The 22,840-nt window shown below is 42.3% G+C and overlaps 2 protein-coding genes across 3 annotated transcripts in view; one reads left to right on the top strand and one right to left on the bottom strand.

The window, feature by feature from the left end:
• Positions 1–9,644, top strand: part of rmdn3 (regulator of microtubule dynamics 3) — a 44,721-nt gene extending 35,077 nt beyond the window's left edge. For both annotated transcript variants that reach the window (XM_008116822.3, XM_016995926.2), the window contains exons 12-13: positions 3,447–3,527; positions 3,870–9,644. In XM_008116822.3, the coding sequence (XP_008115029.1) occupies positions 3,447–3,527; positions 3,870–3,923 (135 nt within the window). In that variant the 3' untranslated portion in view covers positions 3,924–9,644. The remainder of the gene's footprint in view (positions 1–3,446; positions 3,528–3,869) is intronic.
• Positions 9,645–18,469: 8,825 nt separating this feature from the next.
• Positions 18,470–20,204, bottom strand: LOC100556851 (cytochrome P450 1B1-like). The gene has a single exon (XM_062968168.1). It carries the CDS (start codon positions 20,129–20,131, stop codon positions 18,593–18,595), a length of 1,539 nt encoding a protein of 512 aa, XP_062824238.1. The 5' UTR covers positions 20,132–20,204; the 3' UTR covers positions 18,470–18,592.
• Positions 20,205–22,840: the final 2,636 nt, after the last annotated feature.

Here is a 22,840-nt window from a genome sequence, read left to right on the forward strand (position 1 = left end):
GGCCATTTAGTCAAGTATTCATTACTCAATCAGGCAATGATATTCAGATGTATTCAGGATAATGTTTCCAAATGCTGTGTTTCCACTGAGCTATGGCCACTTCTTCTATGGTATAGACCATTACTTCTTAAACTGGGGGTCTCAACCCTTAGCTCATTGTTGGGGTCATGAAAAATTTGGCCACAGTGAAAGATTTCTGAATGCCACCAACTTGCACATGGTTTGATAGCTGTACAGTGGCAGATAGGAAGGCGCTTCAAAGGGCAAATCATTGGCTGCCCTCTCCCCTCGTTGGAAGAACTTCATAATTCTGCTGCCTTAAGAAAGCTTCGGGTATTCTTGGGGATCCATTTCACCTGGGCTATTCTTTTTGAATTATTGCCATCTGGCATTCAGTACAGGATGACAAAGACAAGGACAAACCCAGGAAGGACCATAGGCTTAACATGCTGCACCTCCCCATTGCCTCTATTGCTGAGGGGATCACTTCACCAGTCTTACCCTCCCTGATCTGTTCTGGGTTCAAGAGAGTCCCCTTTTCAAAACTGTAAATAACACAAAGATAACACTATGTAACACAATTTTTGTTATAAATGTCATTTCCTAATTGCTTCTCTCATAAAAAACATGTAGTTTTTCAGTTAATATCTCATAGAGTCTCAACCAATTTGACATAGTTTCTACAGTATAACAACTACAGTAGAGTCTCAGTTATCCAAGCTAAACGGGCCGGCAGAAGCTTGGATAAGCGAATATCTTGGATAATAAGGAGAGATTAAGTAAAAGCCTATTAAACATCAAATTACGTTATGATTTTACAAATTAAGCACCAAAACATCATGTTATACAACTAATTTGACAGAAAAAGTAGTTCAATATGCAGTAATGCTAAGTAGTAATTACTGTATTTATGAATTTAGCACTAAAAAATCATGATATATTGAAAAAATTGACTACAAAAATGGCTTGGATTATCCAGAGGCTTGGATAAGCGAGGCTTGGATAAGTGAGACTCTACTGTACTTTCAAAGTAAGTACCGTAGAAATAAACAAAAAAATAACACTTTCAAACCAGGAACAGTTTTTTTTTCAAATTTTGTTACATAGTGTAATTGGGAGGAGGTGCAAATCAGTTTAGAAAAAAAACCTAACACTTTCTAGAGGTTGTGAATAGTCCTTCTCAGTTATAAATATTATGGTTAAGGCAAAGGCCACAATGTAGCATGTTCAGGAATCTGCATGTCTATTTCTGATGGCAATCTAATGCAAAGTGCTGAATAAAAGCAGAAATATTTACTTCAGAGTGAGTAAATAGAGGGAAATGACTAGGCGAATTTAAAACATAAGAAAAAGCTGACATGATAGGACAGGCAAGCGGGGAGGGAGGTGGGACTGTCAAGTAGCAATTAAATCTGTTATATAGGATTAGCATTGTAAGTTATTTTTCTCTTAAAATGTTTTGTTTTACATTAAAATACTCTGCAGGTGTGAATGTATGAACCACATAAATTAAATCCAGCCCATTTCTGTTAGGATCACAGAAATAAATGCCTAAACCTAGTTTGTTTACACAGATGTAGCTTCCAATTATTCTATTGCAAGAGTAATGTGACACAGAAATGTGTGAAAGTGTAGACAATATGTCCAGATTGCTTTCCACCAAAATATATGGGAGGACAAATATGTGATTGTTCATTCCATAACTGAATTGAGATACACAAAGGATTTGGAAACAGTTGTTGTTTGTACAAATGGAATAATGATTCTCAAGCACTAAAACCCCTGCAGTGTTCTCTTCCTGTGACCTCCAATTGGAGGCTATGCACTTTTAAAGCCAAATGATATTTGCTATTACAGTCAGTGGGAAAGCCAAGAGTAGCATAACTGAATTAGTTCTCTGCGAAACCAGTGTATTCCCAAACTCCCAATTTTCATTTTAAGTATACAAGCTTGAAATTCTGTTTTTATAATTTGAAGCTGTAATGAGTTTTCTTCTTTCTTTCTTTCTTTCTTTCTTTCTTTCTTTCTTTCTTTCTTTCTTCTGAAATATTAAGTTCCCCGATGTACCATATATAAGTTGACTTTGTGTATAACTTGTGGATCAGTTTGCAGGTCAAAATTATTAATTTTGCTATGATCCATGGCTATGTCAAGGTCCATACTTTGAAAGGGAAAAACTTAGGGGGCATTTAAAACTTAGAGACATGCAAGTAGAAGTGTGTATGTGAGGAGGTTGAGTGTTGTTCTGGTTCCTCAGACAGAAAAATACCTTGGCCTACCCCAAATAGGAATGAGTGAAATTTGTCTTGCTGTGGCAAGATTTGACACTGGAATTCCAATGATGGAATAGTGAATCCAATGGGAAAAAAAACAAAATATATGGGAGGTTAAATACGTGATTGTTCATTCCATAATTTAACTGAGACACACAGTCTCCAGTATGCCTGTCCTGCCCCCAGTGCACTGTTTATAAGACAGGGGTCTTAATCTTGTTGAGAACAGATTGGGGTGACACAGAAGACAACAAGAACAAGAATTTGATAACAAAAAAGTTCCAAATCCTCACTGCTCTCAGGATGAATAAAAGTCTTTGTAAGAAAAGTTAGAGGGCTTGCTGAATTGAGGGTTCTTTTTACTTAACTTTGCTTTATATTCTTCCTTCTTGTCCTTTCGTTCATCTGTCTCTTGCAAAAGAGCTCTAATGTTAAGTGCTGAATGGTCCTTTCTCCAGACTCCTTCAACCCTTCTTGAAAAAATTGACTGACTTCAGGGGTATAGCTGGGTTTGGCTGCGATGCTCCGCCTCTGGGCAGGGTTCTTAAAGAGGATGCCTTAAAGGAAAAGGCTAACTAAGTTTTCTCTCATAATTATTATACACACTTTTCCTAACAAATAGAGGCCCAAACTCAAGGAAAATGGTTGGGGCTTCTGTGGGGGCATGATGATGTCCCTTTACTTATCCATGGATCATAGCAAAATATCATTGAGCATTGCATTGTCAGTTCTAAAACCTCACTTTCTGCTGTCGAACCTCTAACTATTCCCCAATTATTCTCTCAAATATAAAAACACATTTTGGTTACCTGCACCTGTGTTTAGTTCAGGAGAGTTTATGCATATATATGAGTGAAAACTATGCTTCGTGGAGCAAAGTTGTCCTGCTAAGTGTGAATGAGACTAAAATTCCCCAATGCCAGAAGTTAACTTGCTGTATAGTACTATATACATTTCTGTGCATGCCATACTACATACATTAAGGTTTATATTAAGGTAAATCTGTGTATGTTTTGGACCTTGGATATCGTATTTGGACTACAGTGAAGCATCATGTCATGAAAGTATCTAATGAGTTATTCAGTTGGCTGAAAACAATAAGCTGCATTTTTACTGTTGTTCTGAAATTTTCTATTGATTTGCCGTTTTTGTTACTTTTCTCCTTTCTTGCAGTGTTACAGGGAGCTGGGGGATGATTCTGCAGCTGCTCACTGGCTGAGTATGGCTTCAGAGCTGCCAGTTATCACAAAAGAGGTAGTGTTTGTCATTTGTATGTGAATACACTGATTTTCTTTAAAAGCAGTTCAACCACGAGAAGGGACTTGAAAGAAAGTGTTATATCCCAGGGATCAAATCCTGGGATATAAAGACAGTGTGGAAGGGGCCTGAGAAAGACAAGGCACAGTAAGGAAACAAGTAACGCACTTGGAAATGTGCATATCCATAAACTAATGTGCTGCCAAAGTTGAAACTGGACAGAAAGAGTTTTCTGTTTTAGAGTTGTCATTATTGAACTGAAGAAGAGTGCTGATCAGCAGGATCGTGTAATTTTACAAGTGGCAATACTCATACATTTATTTATTTATTTTTCTCCAGGATGCAGAAGGCGAAAGACAAATAGTAGAGATGCAAGCAGTGTCAGAAGACTAAGCAAGTTTAATGTTCCCATTCATGTAATAGTTACAAATGAACAAAACAAAGGATTTCACAGTCATGATCATCCTCACTGGACTGGACCTTTTGAACAAGCCTAAGAAAACTAAAATGAAAAACAAGTTGACTAGCATTGCTTCATGGATATTTTGAAGTCATGTATGTTCACCAATCAAATTCATTATTCCAAGAAATATTAATTGAATACTTAATGCAATTATATTGAATCAACATGTTTCATATGTTGATCCCTATCCATAAAACATTACAATTATTCTTCAAAAACAGGGGTTATACCAAGGCCATACTAGGGGTTATACTAGTTGCCATACTAGGGCCTAAACTGAGACAGGCTGAATATGTATTACTCCTTGTATGTATCCCACTGAGGATCATTCAGTCTGAATTCTATTTGTTAGCCCCAACTAGAATACACTAAATACACTGACTCAATGGGAACTTGGCAAGGTCATGTTCAGTAGTTTTGTTCTAGTTGGGACTTAGAACAGAGGGCCTAAATTCAATTCTGGCTATCCTGAACTGAACTATACAAGTTAAATTGAGATATGACTCCCCATGCCCCATCAAATTAATTTTAGAGCCCCCAGTGGCACAGTGGGTTAAATCCTTGTGCCTAAAGACTGAAGACTGGAAGGTTGGGTTGCAGGTTCAAATCTAACCTGGGGAGAGTGCAGATGAGCTCCCTCTATCAGCTCCAGCTCCCAAAAGGATGGTAAAAACATCAAAAAACATCTGGGCATCCCCGGGGCATCGTCCTTGCAGACAGCCAATTCTCTCACACCAGAAGCGACTTGCAGCTTCTCAAGTCGCTCCTGACATGAAAAAAATCATATTAATTTTCCTTAACTATTTGAATACTGCATTAAAACTATTGGCTGGCTGTGTGTACACACCCACATATATGTGGCTCAGGTATCTGTGGTCAGCTCACAGTGGAAAATGGGGAGAATCTACTGTACATGTTAGATACCATTCACTGTCTATTGTTATTTAAAACAGTTGAGCACTGTTGCTTTTGTGTGTGGTTAACATCTAAGTGTGGATTGGCAGCATGACATTAAGAGTATAGTTTGCAGTAGACCAGCTAAAGTTCCACTTAACCTCTTATAAATACCTCTTACAACATTTTTGTTTAACGCACAAACCTAACGGACTCTTTTGGGATGTTATGTTGCTTCTTGACCACACTGTGAAGGTATCCTGCATGAGCAGAAGAGCCTAACCCAAGGAACATATGTCAGAAAAATATCAACACCTTAACGCCTGGTGACCAAATCACTTTTTTCAGTTTTATAAATGTTTTGAAAGAAACAGTAACACAACCAGAAGAAACAGAATCAGTTTGAGAGATTTAAAACAGGAAGAATTTTCTATCTCTGCTGGGTTTGCCAATGTATGGCAAAATAGGTTTTTTTTAGTTGTCACTAAAATGCATTCCTTCTTTGCAGTCTAGAACATTAATTCTTGGCTGTAGAACAAGATTAGGCCATGAGGGTCTCCAGTATGTCTGCAATTATTTTGAAATTAGAAAAAAAATCATTTTTTTAGAAAAAATATTTCTAAGAAACATGGAAGCAGATTCACCAGGGAGAGGTGACCTGACAATGGTCTTTAAGGGAAAATACCTTTCTTGGACCTAAAAAACATCACTGCCCCCTGGAAACCTGGTGAATCTGCTCCCAGGAGGCCAGGGGTATGTGCTCCTCCCAAATTTTATATATTTACCACTATGTATATACTACAGTGAGTTATACTACAGTGTATACTACATGGCATGAGTGAAATTACTCATGCAATGAAATCAAATTAGTCTTCAGTTTTAGCCTGCTGTAGACCCAACAATCTTACTAGCTCCCAGGTGTGGTATAATTCTGTGTTCTGTATATCCTCTCCTTTTGCCAGCAACCCAAGTGAGGTTTCTCCATATTTTAAAGGCTAAATTTTACAAGTACATTGTGGCTGAGGTATTATAAGTTTTAATGCATACTGCCATGTTTGACATTTTTATAAAATGATGTTAGCTTATAAGATGTGTATTATTCATTCTCCTAAATATAACATTATACTAGGATTGCTTTTTTTAACAATTCCAAAAATTATGGCAGAGAAGGGAAACAATACTTTTTATCCAAATGTTTTCTTTTTTCATATTTCTGTCCAAAACATTTGAACTTTCACTTTGTCCTGGATACATGTCCAAGCTAACAAGCTTATTCCATGAAAACAAGTTTGGATTTTTTTCCCCCTCACTGGGTTCACTTTAAATTGCACTTGTGTTAAAACAGCAAAAGCAGAACTTTGGCCTCCACTATATTAATGGATTCTACATTCATAAATTCAGCCATCCATGGCTTGAAAATATATATTTAAAATAAAGGACAAAACAAACCTTGACTTTGCCATTTTATATAAAGGACACTGTTTTACTATGCCATTATATATAATGGGACTTGAGCATCCATGGATTTTTTATATCCATTGCGGGGTCCTAGAACCAAACCTCAATTCATTGCATGGCCAAAAGGTGTCTGCTAAATGAACATATATTAATTCTTGTTTGGTCCCTTAATAAATCCTCCCTGCCTTGCTAATGATTTATTATAGACCATGAGCCTCAACTCCTGCCAACCTAGCAGTTCGAAAACATGCAAATGTGAGTAGATTAATAGGTACTGCTCCAGCGGGAAGGTAACGGTGCTCCATGCAGTCATGCTGGCCACATGACCTGGAGATGTCTATGGACAACGCCGGCTCTTCGGCTTAGAAATGGAGATGAGCACCAACCCCCAGAGTCAATCACGACTGGACTTAATGTCAGGGGAAACCTTTACCTTTACTATGAGCCTCAAAGGTACTTCTGCGGGTGCCACTGTCAATGGAAAAGATGATCTTTCCTACCCCATCAGTCCCCCATATATTTTAATTATTCTGAAGTACTGTGAAAATAGTACAGGCCTGATGCCTGTGCCATTTCAGGGGCTTCAGGAGCAAAAGAAGAACATCCCATTGTGCTTTTACTTCAGTACAAGTGAAACATTGGATTTAAGCCTCAAAATCACAGTCTTCATTCCTCATGCAAAACCTATTCCTTCCTCATTCAAAGCCTCATGCAGAACTTATTTGCTTCAACAATGTTGATAAAAGGGAAGATTCCTCCAGTATTGGGCCCTATGGTACATACTCAGTCTGTATCATATTATAGCAAGATTTAGAGCATCTTCAGTATGAAATCTCAGAAAATCAGGGAGGGGCACCTTTCAGGGACAATTCAACTCCCACATCTCTTAGTTAATCCTAGTATAATGCTAATAGAAAACTTTTTAACGAATCAATTCAATATTTAGTGGAGAATTTGCAAGAAGAAACCGGTGGAATTTGACTCTGCTGTTAGCTAATAGCCCACTTTTTATCCAAAGAGTTCATGACCAAATCCAAGGACCTGTTCATAAAGAAGTGGCTTGTTTATTTAAAAGAAACTGACTAGCTTAACTAATATTTTCGTGCAAGTCTTCAATAACTTTCAAGTTATTGTTGTGTTGTGTGATGGCTCTGTGTAATTTAAAAAACAGGATATAATTTTAACAGTTTCATCATTCCCAAAGATGTTTTCTTCTTATTTTGTGGGGTGTGGTGTGAGAGATGAAGATTTAATAACTGACTATATCTTACATTATATGTCCTTTTTCTGTTCTAAAGCAAGGTGTACAATAGATATTGAATTATTGGTTTGAATGGGCATTTTACTGTTCCAGGGATGAAAGTGCATTTACACATATACAAATGTATATCTTCTGACCATTTTAGTGAATTGATCTCGAGGGTTTTATAATTACGCTTTTGGTGAACATTTTGTGGGTTTTGTTGTTAATAACACTTTTCAGCTCTGGAATAATCAAAACCAAACAAACTCTAACAACAACTACTGTATTGAGAAATGCTGCTTTGGCACATGTTTAAAGAAAAGAACCAAACATGGTGCTGGTGCAACTTCATGTAAAATTCACAAGCCCCAGGGCCTGTAACCTAATCAGTAATTCAGCTCTTGTCAAAAGAATTGCAAAGCTCAGGTTGTTTAAAAAAAAAACACAAATAAAGCCAATTACAAATATTCCCCTTTGTTCCACAGCCTTCCCATGGACCACATGAATGAAGCTCATGGGCAGATCATGGGGAAAAATTAATTGCACTTCCCCAAACCCCCAATAGCTATGCTGGAAATCATAATCTGAAAAAGTAGTATTTTCACGATCCCATGCGCCTCCCCAATGTGCAGATGTCATCTTGAGAGCTAATCCCATATATTGCTCCTCAGAAAACATGTATATCTGGCAAAATTGAAAACCTGTGAAACTGCTGGACCAAATTTTGGCTCTTTGTGAGAAGTAGCATTAGTTGTTAGCAAACCTCTCCATTCTCCAGTTATCAAGGAAACTGACAAGATGCTTCCTGGATGCCTTTGAAATTAGTTTTTGCTCATGGAAACAGAAGTTTGATACTTTTATATATGCGTGGGAGAACTGCACAACTTAATAGACACTGACCAAACTATTTTCTGTAGGTACTCATTAAAAAGAAAGCTTTAAAAGTATTTAAAAGATACTGATAATTTTAACTAAGGCAGCAGTCCTATCCCCACTTACCTACAAAGATGTCTTATTAAAACTTGGACTTATTTCTGAGTAGAGATACAATACATTGTGCTGTAACTACACATTCTGGCACATTTTAATATTCCATGTAAATTCTTATAGATGTGAATCTAGAATAATACAGTATTAGCAGTTGAATACCGATTATTCAAAGTTTGTTTTCTATGTGTGAAATTCTGAAATTGCACTGAGAATTCCTTTATTAAAAATGTGAATCTATTTCTATTAGCATGGTATGAGTGGATGTTTGAATCAAATGATGTTACTCAAACTATGCTTCAGAAAATAAGACTAATTAAAATGGCACCAAGGATATGAAATTGGGATCTTTCCCATAACCTCACACAGTGTTTAAGGGCAGAGACAGGCAGCTCATGACCCCCTGGCTCCATGATATTCCATTCAGTCTTGAACATTTACAACATTCCTGTTTTCACCTTATCACCACCATTATCTCTAGGTGAATTTCTATAAGGGAACTAGATGGGACTTTGTGAGGCTAGGATAAAAGGCTTTGAGATGGCTCCCAAGCTGTTAATTACATTCCTTAATTTAAGGAACCGAAGGGGATGTTTCTTTGAACTCCCTCCTACTTTGTTCTAAAGGTTCTTATCCAAAATATTACAATATAATATAGTTAATGGCATAGCATACTGTGCTGAAAACTCTAAATATTCTGAAATTGCTTCAGATGACCAAAGTGAAAGGTAGATAATAAATCTGAAGTCAAGCAAGAATATTTAGGGGAAAGATGTAGGTGTGTGTAATATAGTTGCACAAGTTCGGTTAACTGTGAATCAATGTCAAAAGCTTTCATGAATGCACTGCAGACCTCCCAGAGGGTGAGTAACTAGGCATGTTATGAATGTGGTGGTGAGATTAATTTTCAGTATCATGCAGGGAACAAAAGATGATTATATTTCCCTACAAAAATTCTTGGATTGTGTATTTTTATTGTTTCTAAAAACCGAACTAATATAAGAATTGTAAACTTACACAAATGATTTTAACTTGCTTTATTCGAAATAAAAGTGAAAATACTCTCCAACATCCCGAGTGTTAGAGTTGAGTATTAAAACATCTTGCATTCTTTATATATGGCTGTGATTTGGATCCAGAGTTCCATTCATGAGATGTTACCACAGAAAAACAGGGAGAAGTGTTTTCAGTGGATTGGGATAACAACTTTCTCCAGTGATAGTGAGAATGTTGACTGAAGAACAAAGAAGCAAAAAGCAAACATGAACAACCAAATATTACTTTTAAAAATTCGTTTTCCCTTTTCATTAAATATATAATATTTTACTCCAAATTTACACATTACAATAGTGTTATTGCTAACCTAGCCTAGTATTTCTTTTCAGAGGAAGGAAATATATTAAATGGAAAGATTGTTCAGGATCAGTATTAACAATAATGTTGCCTCTACTACCTTCAACCATCTGTATTGAAACGGGAATCAAAGCAATTCTCAAAATGTCATGATTTTTTTTCTGTAGTGGCTAGCATAGAGTATATTGCTGTCTGCATATGAAACAATTGACCAGGTCAGTAAAATACTTCTGCTAGATTCTAGTGCTTCCAGAAGTGACAGCTATAATCTTCCTTCCTTTTATCATTGTATGTGCCCTTAAATGCTGGTCTGGAGAGTAGGAGGCTCCCTGGGACAGGCATTTTGGCATGATGGGGGCCTCCAACAGGAAGGAAAGGAAGTTCCAATTCAGCTGGTATTGAATATCCAATAGCACAGCAGTCAAACCGTGATTCAAATTAGAATTATGTGCCATGTGCTAGAAGCATGAAATTTGATATGTAGTGGAGAAGTCCTTCAGCTAGGAGTAAAGTACACTCTTGATATTTCTACTTTTTAAAATGATGTCTAATTTTACAACTAGTTGAATCAGTTAGAAATAGGCCAGTCCTTCCAATCCAGTAGGTCTGGTGTAATTTATCCCCTTTGGTGCACTATTTTATTTGAAGTGCAACATCTCAGAGGATTTAGTGGAATGTTCGTGGTTTCCTGTAATCATCTGAAATGAGCTTTCCAGTATAGAAAATTGCTTATGGAATTGTTACCCATAGTCTTAGATTTCAAGCAGTTTTGAATTTTTGAAGTCAGAAATATAGAACTTGAGAGCCAGCATTATTTAGTGGTTTGAGCATTATGACTGGGGATCCAGACCAGGGTTTAGATCCCCACTTGGGATGAAAACCCATGAAAACCCAGTGGGTGACCTTAAGCAAGTCACTCTTTCAGCCTAGTACTGAGGTAAAGGAAAAACCACTCTGAATAAATTTTACGAAGAGTACTTGGTGATAGGGTTGCCTTAGGGTCATAGGGGCCAGGCTGTGGCGCAGCTGTTGAGCAGCTGCCTTAAATCACTCTGACCATGAGGTCATGAGTTCGAGGCCAGCCCGTGGCGGGGTGAGCACCCGTCAATTAAAAATAAAAAATAGCCCCTGCTCGTTGCTGACCTAGCAACCCGAAAGATAGTTGCATCTATCAAGTAGGAGATAAGGTACCACTTATAAAAAGTGGGGAGGCAAGATTAACTAATTTACGACCTGGAATGAGGAAGTGCCGTCAGTGTGGATGATGAAGCAGCTGCTCCCCCCTGTGGCCAGAATCGAACATCCCCTCAGAAGAAGGTTAACTTGCCTCTGCGTGTCTCTGTTTGATGTGTTTATGGGCATTGAATGTTTGCCCTATGTGTGTTATAATGTGATCCGCCCTGAGTCCCCTTCGGGGTGAGAAGGGCGGAATATAAATACTGTAAATAAATAAATAAATAAATAGTCAGAAACTGCTTCAGATAGCTGTATGATAGATATCAGTCAGACAGAAGGCTCTGTGCTAGTCATCTATTTGATTATGTTAGTGGATACTTCTTAAAATGGGAAAATATTTTTAATATGGTTCCCAGACTGCAGTCTGACATGATCTAATCCTTTACCCCCCAGACTATGATCAGCTTATTTTACACATATAGACCAGGCCAGCATTTATCTCAAATCCCACCGATGACAGAACATATCCAAAGCTTTTTGGAAGTCTGCATATGATTTCTCCTGGATCACTCCTGTCTACATACTTTTTGTTCATTTAATGCATCACAGTACATAATTTAAGGAGTTTTTCCCTCAGGAAAAATAATATAATTTTGGCCAGATACATTACATGAATAAACATGTGTTTATGAGCTGAATTCTCATTTCTAACCTGTATGGCGGCAGTTTTACTAGGAAGCAAGAATTTAATGAAATGCTTATAAAGTGCCCATTAAGTTTTATTCTGTGTTGTGGTAAAGGATCTTATTCTGCAAACCAGAAGACTTGGTGTGACACAGAGGGGGTTTGTGCTCCAACTCCACTCTTTAGCCATAGGGTAACTATTACTGTTCTTAGAGTACTCTGTTTCACTAGGACCTAACAGGTACCAAGTAAAGAATGTTTAGAAAAGATCAGTATTTACTAAAATTCAGTTTCACTGGGATTGGCCATGGAGAAATAGAATAACAGCTGTAGGTGGGAAAATTGTAGACAAATTTTTGAAGAATAAGCCCAGGGCTGTATACTTTCACACAACCTATTCAACTTGTATGCAGAACACATCATGCGATGTGCCGGGCTTGACGAATCCAAGGCTGGAGTTAAAATTGCAGAAAGAAACATTAACAACTTTAGGTATGCAGATGATACTACTCTGATTGCTGAAAGTGTGGAGGAGCTGAGGAGCCTTATAACCAAGGTGAAAGAAGAAAGTGCAAAAGCTGGGCTGCAGTTAAACATCAAGAAAACAAAGATCATGGCAACCAGGCTGATTGATAACTGGCAAATAGAGGGAGAAAACGTGGAGGCAGTGACAGACTTTATATTTCTAGGCGTGAAATTCACTGCAGATGCAGACTGCAGCCAGGAAATCAGAAGACGTTTACTTCTTGGGAGCAATGGCCAACCTCGCTAAAATAGTGAAAAGCAGAGACATCACACTGGCAACAAAGGTCCGCATAGTGAAAGCAATGGTATTCCCCATAGTAACCTATGGATGTGAGAGCTGGACCATAAGGAAGGCTGACGAAGGAAGATAGACGCTTTTGTACTTTGGTGCTGGAGGAAAATCCTGAGAGTGCCTTGGACCGCAAGAAGATCCAACCAGTCCATAGTCCAGGAAATAATGCCAGCTGCTCACTGGAGGGAAGGATATTAGAGGCAAAGATGAAGTATTCTGGCCACATCATGAGAAGACAGGAAAGCTTGGAAAAGATCGTGATGCTGGGGGAAATGGAAGGGAAAAGGAAGAGAGGCCGACCAAGGGCAAGATGGATGGATGTTATCCTTGAAGAGACTGGCTTGACCTTGAAGGAACTGGGGGCAGTGACGGCGGACAGGGAGCTCTGGCCTGGCCTGGTCCATGAGGTCATGAATAGTCGGAAACGACTGAGCGATTGAACAACAAACAAGCCTACTTAGCCCCCCTGCCTGCAAGATTGAGAGACTATTTTATGTGAGCTTTTCTAGACATAACTCTAAAGGCTAAGACTGTTGTGTTTCTCGATCTTATCAGGGCTTCCTCACACTAACAAGAATAGTTGATGGACAAATGTACTAAAAACTGCAAATTTCTCCTGTGAAAGGGGCACAGATGTTCTCTCTAGTGATCGCTATGGTAAATTGGCTCCCATCGATAGCACATATAAGCCCCAGGACACCCATGGGAGGGATTGATTTCTCTCCCCACCAAAATAACATTGGCAGACTACTTCCAGATTTGGTCATATGTGATTGCCCAGAGAACTACTTGGATTCATGCCTGGGAACAATATATGTTGGTAACAAGATTTGGTTTGGAGTATAACTGTTTCAGAAAAAGAACCACTGCTGATGAGCTAGTATGTTTTGACAAAGATCTAGACCCAAGATGAGATAGCTGAAGGGTCACATTTCCTATTAACTAGAATTGAAAATCCAAAGCCAAATGTGGTTGAAATTGTAATTTCAGAAGAACCTTGGGGAGGGGGGTACCAAAGTACAAGCAAGTAATAAATGGAGTTTTGTTACATGCTTTTAAATGTAACAAAATAAATGGAGTTATGCAACCCCATGCTAAACATGAGCGTATTGCAATATAGGTGAATCAACAGTCAGTGTGCATGACTGATAATGCATTGTGAAACTGCAAAGCATAATGAACCAAAGTAATACCTAGAAGTAATGCATTCACACATTTTGTGTTGCCTTATGCACAATAGGAGCCCCAGTGGCGAAGTGTGTTAAAGCACTGAGCTGCTGAACTTGCAGACCGAAAGGTCTCAGGTTCAAATCCCGGGAGCAGAGTGAGCGCCCGCTGTTGCTCCAGCTTCTGCCAACCTAGCACTTCGAAAACATGCCAATGTGAGTAGATCAATAGGTACCGCTCCTGCGGGAAGGTAACGGCGTTCTATGCAGTCATGCCAGCCACATGACCTTGGAGGTGTCTACGGACAACGCCAGCTCTTCGGCTTAGAAATGGAGATGAGCACCAACCCCCAGAGTCAGACATGACTGGACTTAACATCAGGGGAAACCTTTACCTTTTTACTATGCACAATAGTTGCACATGAGCAGCTGCTTACGCTGCCATCAGCTAGATGACTGTTGTACATTCTCAAAGAAAATCTATGTGTATAGCACAACAAAAGTCTGTGTATGTCATTAACAGGATACCAACTTCTAAGTGCAGAATCTGGCGATACTTACAAAAATTAATGGGAGGTGCATGACCGTGAGAAGTTGTGCCACATTCTATGAAAATTCTCCAACTAGTTACAAAAGTCTCAGAAAGGAAACAGAGTAACAATGCCAATATGTATAATGTTTCCTATGGAACCTGCGTTTCTAGTTTGTGTCTGTGATGTTCACACATGCGCACACACAAGAATACGAACAACAGTGACAAAATCTTTATTCAGAGAGGACACAGGTCACATTTTTGGAAGCCTCAAGTCAGCATTACACTACGTAACATGATTTTTGTTCTGGGTTATAGAGGTCATTTCCTAATTGGTTTTAACAGGGTTCTATCTGCCCTGAGTCCCTTCGGGGAGATACGGTGAAATAGAAATAAAGTTTTATTATTTTTTAAAATTATTATCATAAAAACATTGGGGAAAGTGTATTAAACTGCATTTTTTCAGGGGGGGGGATTCTGCAGCACATTTTGTTATATTTTTTTCAATGAATATCTCATAGAGTCTCAACCTATTCAACATAGTTTGTGGCAGCCACAAAAACAAAGTTTCTGGAGAATAACAACTACTTTCAAAGTAAGGACCACACAATTAAACAAAAAGTGACACTTTCAAACCAGGAACAGGACTTTTTCAAATTTTGTTACATAGTGTTGATGTTACTACCGAAAAATAGAAAAAAGTGCCATCTATGGAAAATGATATAGTCCCCCAAAGTTTAATAGGGTAGCATACATTGCTGGATGCAAATATATGCTGAAATTCAGGCCAAAAAATAACAAGGATAATCCCCAGTACCTTCTAAAAGTATGTGATTTACTAGAAAAAGATAAAGCCTGCTGCAAAAAGTAACTGCTACACAAGGTAATGTCTTCTGAGTATTGGCAAAGAAGATAAATAGGCAGATGGCTATTTGATTTAGAGTTAAGCAGTATCATGGAATGTGCCATTTGGTCATCATACCTCTGCCCTTTTAAACAGTTCTTCTGAAGCACAGAGCTGGCTCATCCAATACCACTTCCCACGGTCCTTGCAAACTGCCTGTATCCATAGGGAAGTGGAGCCATATGAAATGTGTGCCAGGCCAGACCATCTGGGATCTATCCACACTTCCAGGGGAATCATACTTCTAAACATTTCACAAAACATCAGATTCCAGAAGTCAATTTGGATGGAATCATAGTAAAGTATCAATATGCTAGATTTGTACAATGCAGACAGCCCTAAATGCCCACCAGAAGCTTTGATGGCAACCCCCATAAACCTTACTACCCATTCTGCCAGAGATTGATGGGAAATGGAGTCTACATCTCAATGGCAGCAGATCCCATGCACATCCGGCAGAAATTATCAAGTTCTTAGCCAGCACCACCTAGTATTTCTCACCACCATCTAAGCTGGCTAGAGATAATGGGCGCTGCGGTCCAACAACCTCAAGATAGCTGCATGCATTCCTTATCTCTGTTCTAGTGAATGAGTGTGCAATGTATCCATGCTCCCTGCCACTTGTGGCTTTTTAGCCATGAACAGCTATTGTCATTATGACAATTATGGGCAGCCAGCCAGCTTAGGTTTTCTCCCACAGAAATATTTTGCCCTGCGAGTAATTTCACACCAGTCTCCTTTGGAATCAGCAGGTCTGAGAAGTAATAAATATTCTGACCCGCTTCCCAAAAGCCTCTGGAGGAAATAATCAGTTTATTTTCTGGCCACTAATGATAGTGGCAATAAATTCTTGCGCTTCTTCCTTTCTTAAGGCATGCCAAGTGGCAGTTATCCACCCACAATTTCACAGGTGTCCCAGTCGGACATATCTTTCTGGGCACAACAGTACTGCCTCTCACAGAGGTGTGAATTGCTCTTTTTCTTGGTCTAATGCAGTGGTTCTCAAACGGTGGGTCCCCAGATGTTTTGGCCTTCAACTCTCAGAAATCCCAACAGCTGGTGAACTGGCTAGGATTTCTGGGAGCTGTAGGCCAAAACACCTGGGGACCCACAGGTTGAAAACCACAGGTCTAACAGAACATGCAGCCCTTCAAAAAAAAAAAAAAAGGAAACCAAGAGAGCTGAAATGTCCTGGGTTCTTTTTATAAAACAGGGTAACCCAAAACAGACTAAAACTTAACTAACACTAAGTCTGTGAGAACCTGTTTCTTCTTTTGCTTTTAAATTTGTCAAAAAATGGGGCAGTCAGGCAGGAAAGAGAGTAGAATTGTGGAGAATGAAATTCAGGGGTGGGGTGGGGAGGCATCAAAGGGTCCAATCTGTGTCTTTAACTGTGGAGTTGGGAAACCTTCCCCTTTTTTGGATTTCAACTCCCAGAATGTCCCAGCCTGGATGAGTTGTAGTCCAAAAAAATGAACATTTCCAAGCTTTGCTTCCAGTTATTGGAAAACTGTAGCATCCCAAGTGCAGAAGAGATACCTCTTCTTCACTTTCTCCATCATATTGAAACAAAGGCTGTCTCTACATTATAGTATGAATGTAATCTGACACCAGTTTTAACTGCCTTGGCTCAAAGCTATGGGATCCTGGGAGTTGCAGCTTGGTGAGGCACTCCTTGCCAGAGAAGGCTAAAGACCTTGTATAAAACTCCCATAATTCCGTAACGTTGAGCCATGGCAGTCAGAGCGGTGTCCAATTGTGTTCGTTTCCCTATTTTCAGACTACACAGAGAAGCCACTGAAATCCACAAGCATGTGGACAATTTTAACAAAAAGGAGAAAACCATGAAAATGAACAAAATCTGGCTACCAATATTAAATACACTCTAAAATAAAAAAAAGCCAGCTCAGAGGATAGAGCATCTCCCTCAATGTGAGGGGCTTCAAATGGCAGGAAAAAAAATCCACTAAACATTTGGAAGAACTTTGGAGTGTGGTGGAATCTCCTTCTCTGGAGGCTTTGAAGCAGAACCTGGATGAAAGGCTATCTGTCAGGAATGTTTTGATTGTGTGTTTCTGCCTGGCAGGAAGTAGGACTGGATGGTATCTGTGGTCCCCTCCAACTCCAGGATTCTACAATTCAGTGAATTTATTCTGGAGGAATTACCGTCTACAGTCAACAGCAAGACAAATATAAATTGCACCCAAGACCTATTTCAGTCTGTTTCTGTTGTGGAAGACGAACATCTGTCATGAGAGGTTGGACTGAGCGCTCTTGCGGGGCAGAATGGGGTTTAACTGGGTGGCTTTGGGGGTCTCTTCCAGCTCTAGTTTAGAATTCACTGAATTTTCTCAGGGAGAATTACAGGTAATAGCAAGGTAAGTATGAATGGCATTTAAAACCAGTTGTCTCTCGGGAGAAGATGCTCATCTGTCGGGAGTGCTTTAATGGTGCGATCCTGCTTGGCAGAATGGGATCGGACTGGATTAAAGTGTTGCCTTTGGGATCCCTTCCAACTCAATGATTCAAGGAAATTACTCTGAAGGAATGACCTTTAGAGAAGATGACAGTAAGAGAAGTCAGAGAAATGTTAGTGTTGATGCTCGAGCATAGAAGTTTGTTAAGAGTGCAGAGGTAGTGTTAGGAAGTTATAAAACTATTATTTGAAAGTAAACTCTTATTAAAAGGAGCTATATAAAGTGTTATAGTGTATGAAGACACTGCCCAAGTTTAGAAGTCAAACGATACAAACTCTCGGAGACGTTTTTGAAGTTTTTAACACCTGACAAAAGAAACGTGCCTGTCCGCTTGTATCTTTCTCAGCTGTGAACACTTGATTGAAACAAAAATATCTACGTGCCTGGCAATCATCCTTTATCAAACTCTGCTACCCTCATGGGATTTGCTATCTTAACAGGTCGCGATCCATTCTACCCTCATTGGATTGTGATCCTAGTAGTTTGTAATCCATACCCTGATGGTTTGTGATCCTAACAGGTCCAATCCTGCACCCAAATATATTTCCCAATACCTACTAGAACAGGCATGGGCAAAGTTGGACCCTCCAGGTGTTTTGGACTTCAACTCCCACCGTTTCTAACAGCCTCAGGCCCTTTCCTTTTCCCCCTCAGCCGCTTAAGCTGGAACATGGCCATACAGCCTGGAAAACACACAACAACTCAGTGTACCAGCTGTTAGGATTTCTGGGAGTTGGTGGCTAAAAACACCTGGGGACCCCAGGTTGAGAGCCACTGCTTAATGGTGTGTTCCTGCCTGGCAGGGTGGGGACGGACTGGGTGGCTCTTGGGGATCCCTTCTGTCCGGTGGCGCGTCCAAAGCAGCGGCCGGCTGTCCCTCTGGCTGGTGTGGGTGGCCTTGGGGACCCCTAGGAGGCCTCCTCGCCCTCGGCCTGCCCCTCCTCCCCGGGCGCCCTGGGGGAGACGGCGAGGAGGAAGGGGCGCGGGCGGAGGACGAGGCCGTGCTGGGCCTCGAGGCTGAGCGCCTGCCCGGGCTTGGGCTCGAGGCGCCCCTGGTGGAGGAGGATGGCGGCGAAGAGGAAGAGCTGCAGCCGGGCCACGCGCTCCCCGACGCAGCGCCGCTTGCCGAGCGAGAAGAGGAGGACGCGGGCGGCGCGGTCCTTGTCGAGGCGCTGCTGCTCGGCGTCCAGGAAGCGGCCCGGGTCGAAGCGGTGCGGCTCCTCCCAGCGGCGCGGGTCGTGGTTGGCCGACCACTGGTTGACGAAGACGACGGTGCCGGCGGGGACCGGGCGGCCGCCCAGCGCGGCGTCGGAGGTGGCGGCGTGCGGGATGGTGAGCGGGACGAAGCTGGTGAAGCGGAGCGTCTCGCAGAGGAAGGCCTCGAGGCGGGGCAGGGCGGGCCGGTCGGCGGCGGCGGGGAGGCGCCCGGGCCCCACCACGCGGTCCAGGTCGCGCTGGAGCTGCCGGCGGAGCGCCGGGTGGCGGAGCAGGAGCAGCAGCACCCAGGCCAGCCCCGCCGACGTGGTGTCCTGCCCGGCGCCGAAGAGGTCCGTCAGCGCGCCCTCCGCCTCCTCGCCCGACAGCTCGCCCCGGGACAGCAGCGCGTCGCCCAGGTGCCGCGGGGGCCGCCCCGGGAGGAAGCTGCGCCTCTGCTGCGCCACCTGCGCGCCCACGAAGGCGTGCATCTCCTCGTTGAGCGCCTGGAAGTCGCGGAAGACGCTCCGCACCGGGTTGGGGAAGCGCTGCAGCCAGGGCAGGACGTCCACCAGGCTGCCCGAGGCCACGGTCTGCCCGAAGCGGTCGTTGCGGCCCAGGAGGGCGCGGAACTCGGCGTCGTCGTGGCCGTAGCGCCGCCCGAAGCACAGGGCGCACATCACGTTGGCGTTGGCCACCGCCAGGAGCGGGGCCGGGTCCACGTAGCCGCCCTGCTCCGCGCAGGCGCGCACTAGCCGCGCCACCAGCTCGCGCGCCTCCTCCGCCACGTGCCGCTCCAAGACGTCGGAGGAGGCGGAGAGCGCCCGGAGCGAGGCCTGCGCCGCCTTGCGCTGCGCCCGGCTCCGCGCCGTGTAGCCCCCGAAGGCCATGCTCTTCCCGCCGGAGACCAGGCGGAAGGAGGGGAAGTCGGGCCTCCCGGCGAAGGGCGCGCCTTGCCGCAGCAGCGCCTCCCGGATGGCCGCCCCGCCGTTGAGCACCACCACCGCGCGGGAGCCCAGCCGCAGGCGGAAGACCTCGCCGTAGCGCCGCGCCCAGGCCCAGAAGGTGCGGTGCGGGAGGCGGCCCAGCTGCAGCGCGTTGCCCACCAGCGGCCAGCCCCACGGCCCGCGCAGACCCGCCGCCTCCGCGGGGCGCCGCCGCCACCGCAGCACCAGGAGCAACAGCAGGAGCAGCAGCAGCGCCACGGAGGCCAGCAGCGGAGGGCCCGGCAGCGGGGCCCACGCCCGACCCATGGCGCCCTCGGGGTGCGGAGCCCGGCCCAGCAAGCGCCTCCTTCCCGCCGCCGCCTCCTCCGCCCGCCCCGTCTAAGAGCCGCCGGTCTTGCTCTGAGGAGGCGCGGATCTATATAAGGCCGCCTGCCTGGGGAAGAAGGGGCCGAGCTTTCCCTCCTCCTTCCCTCCCTTTTGGGGGTCCCACAGCCAGGCTCCTTCGCCCCCCTTCGCCCCCTCCCCTCCCCTCATTCTCGCACTCTCTTTCTCATGCTATTGCTCTCTCTCTCATCTCTCGCATTCTCTCTTACTATCTCACTCCCTCACCTTTTCTCAATCAGTATTTCTCTCGCTCTTTCCCATCCTTTCTCTTTCTCATTTTCTCTTATTCCATTTTTTCCTCTAACGCTTTCTCTCTTTTTCTCATCTCTCTCTTCTCATTCTGTCTTTCATACTTTCTCCCTTTCTCTCTCTTTCTCTTATCTCTTTTTTCTTGTCTCTTCTCATTCTGTCTGTCTCTGATCTTTTTTCTCATTCTGTATTTTTCTCTTTCCCATACTTTTTCTTTCTCATGTTCATTTTCTCCCTTTTTGTATCATATTATCTCTTTTTCTCCTCTCTCTTTTATTCTCCCTTTCTTTTTCCTTTTATCTTTCTCATAAGATCCTTTTTCTCCTTTCTCTTTCTCACTCTTTCTCAGACTATCTCTTTTAAACTCTTCTTTTCCTCCTCTCTTCTTCTGTCGCTCTCATACTTTCTCTCATCTCTCTTCTCATTCTGTCTCTCTCTTGCTCATACTAATTCATTTTCTCCTCTTTCTCATTCCCTTCTTTTTCATTCTGTCTCTCTCATGCAATCTCTTTTTTCTCCCCAATCTCCCTTTCTCGTTCTTTCTTTTTCTCATACTGAATATCTTATTCTCTCTCTCTTACAGTCTCTTTTCCTCATCTCTCTCTTCTCATTCTGTCTCTCTTTCATACTTTCTCTCATCTCTCTTCTCATTATGTCTTTCTCTCATACTTTTTCTTTCTCATTCTCTCTCATTCCCATATGTTGTCAAAGGCTTTCACGGCCAGAATCATTGGGTTGCTGTGAGTTTTCCAGGCTGTGTGGCCAGAAGCATTCTCTCCTGATGTTTCATCCACATCTATGGCAAGCATCCTCAGAGGTTGTTGAGGTCTGTTGGAAACTAAGCAAGAAAGGTTTATATATCTGTGGAGGTTCAGGGTGGGAAAAAGAACTTGTCTGAGGAAAGTTTGAATGTTTCAATTAATCAACTTGTTTAGCATTGAAATGCCATGCAGCTTCAAGGTCTGACTGCTCTCTTCCTGAGGGAATCCTTTGTTGGGAGGTATTAACTGGCCCTCATTGATTCATGTCTGGAATTCCTCTGTTTTCAGAGTGTTGTTCTTTATTTACTGTCCTGATTTTAGAGTTTTTTTAAATACTGGAAGACGGAATTTTTTTTTTCATTTTCATGGTTTCCTCCTTTATGTTGAAATTGTGCACATGCATCTTGTGGATTTCAATGGCTCCTCTGTGTAGTCTGACAAGGTGGTTGTTAGAGTGGTCCAGCACTTCTATGTTCTCAAATAATATGCTGTGTCCAGGTTGGTTCATCAAGTACTCTGCTATGGCTGACCCCTTTTTTCTCCTTTCTGTTTTATTCTCCCTTTCTTTTTCATTCTGTCTCTCTCTCTCTCATACTATCTCTCTTTTCCTCATCTTTCACTTGTCCTTCTATCTCATACTTTCTCTCATCTCTCTTCTCATTCTGTCTGTCTATTCCTCTTTCTCATACCTTTTCTGTCTCATTTTGTCTCTCTCTTTCTCATGCTAACTCTTTTTCTCCTCTTTCTCATTCTCCCTTTCTTTCTCATTCTCTCTCTCTTTCATACTATCTCTCTTTTAGGTTGCTGTGCGTTTTCCGGGCTGTATGGCCATGTTCCAGAAGCATTCTCTCCTGATGTTTTGCCCACATCTATGGCAGGCATCCTCAGAGGTTATGAGGTTTGTTGGAAACTAGGCAAGTGGGGTTTACATATCTGTGGAATGTCCAGGGTGGGAGAAAGAACTCTTGTCTGTTGGAGGCAAGTGTGAATGTTGCAGTTGGCCACCTTGATTAGCATTGAATAGCCTTTCAGCTTCAAGCTCTGGCTATTTCCTGCCTGGGGGAATCCTTTGTTGGGAGGTGTTAACTGGCCCTGATTGTTTCATATCTCAAATTCCCCTGTTTTCAGAGTGTTGTAATTTATCTACTGTACTGATTTTAGAGTTATTTAATACTGGTAGCCAAATTTGTTCATTTTCCTAGTTTCCTCCTTTCTGTTGAAATTGTCCACATTTCAGGAAACAATCAGGGCCAGTTAACATCTCCCAACAAAGGATCCCCCAGGGAGGAAACAGCCAGGCTTTGAAGCTGCAAGACTATTCAGTGCTAATCAAACTGGCCAATTGCAACATTCACACTTGCTTCAAAGCGACAGAAGTTATTTCGCCCACCCTGGACATTCCACAGATATATAAACCAACGGACCTCACAACCTGTGAGGATGCCTGCCATAGATGTGGGCAAAACGTCAGGAGATAATGCTTCTGGAACAGGGCCATACAGTTCGAGTCCCTTCGGGGAGATGGGGCGGGGTATAAGAATAAAGTTATTATTATCATTATTATTATTCAAAAAATTCACAGCAACCCAGTGATTCTGGCCATGAAAGCCTTTGACAATAC

The sequence above is a fragment of the Anolis carolinensis genome, chromosome 1 (assembly GCF_035594765.1).
Source record: "Anolis carolinensis isolate JA03-04 chromosome 1, rAnoCar3.1.pri, whole genome shotgun sequence".
Classification (NCBI taxonomy): domain Eukaryota; kingdom Metazoa; phylum Chordata; class Lepidosauria; order Squamata; family Dactyloidae; genus Anolis; species Anolis carolinensis.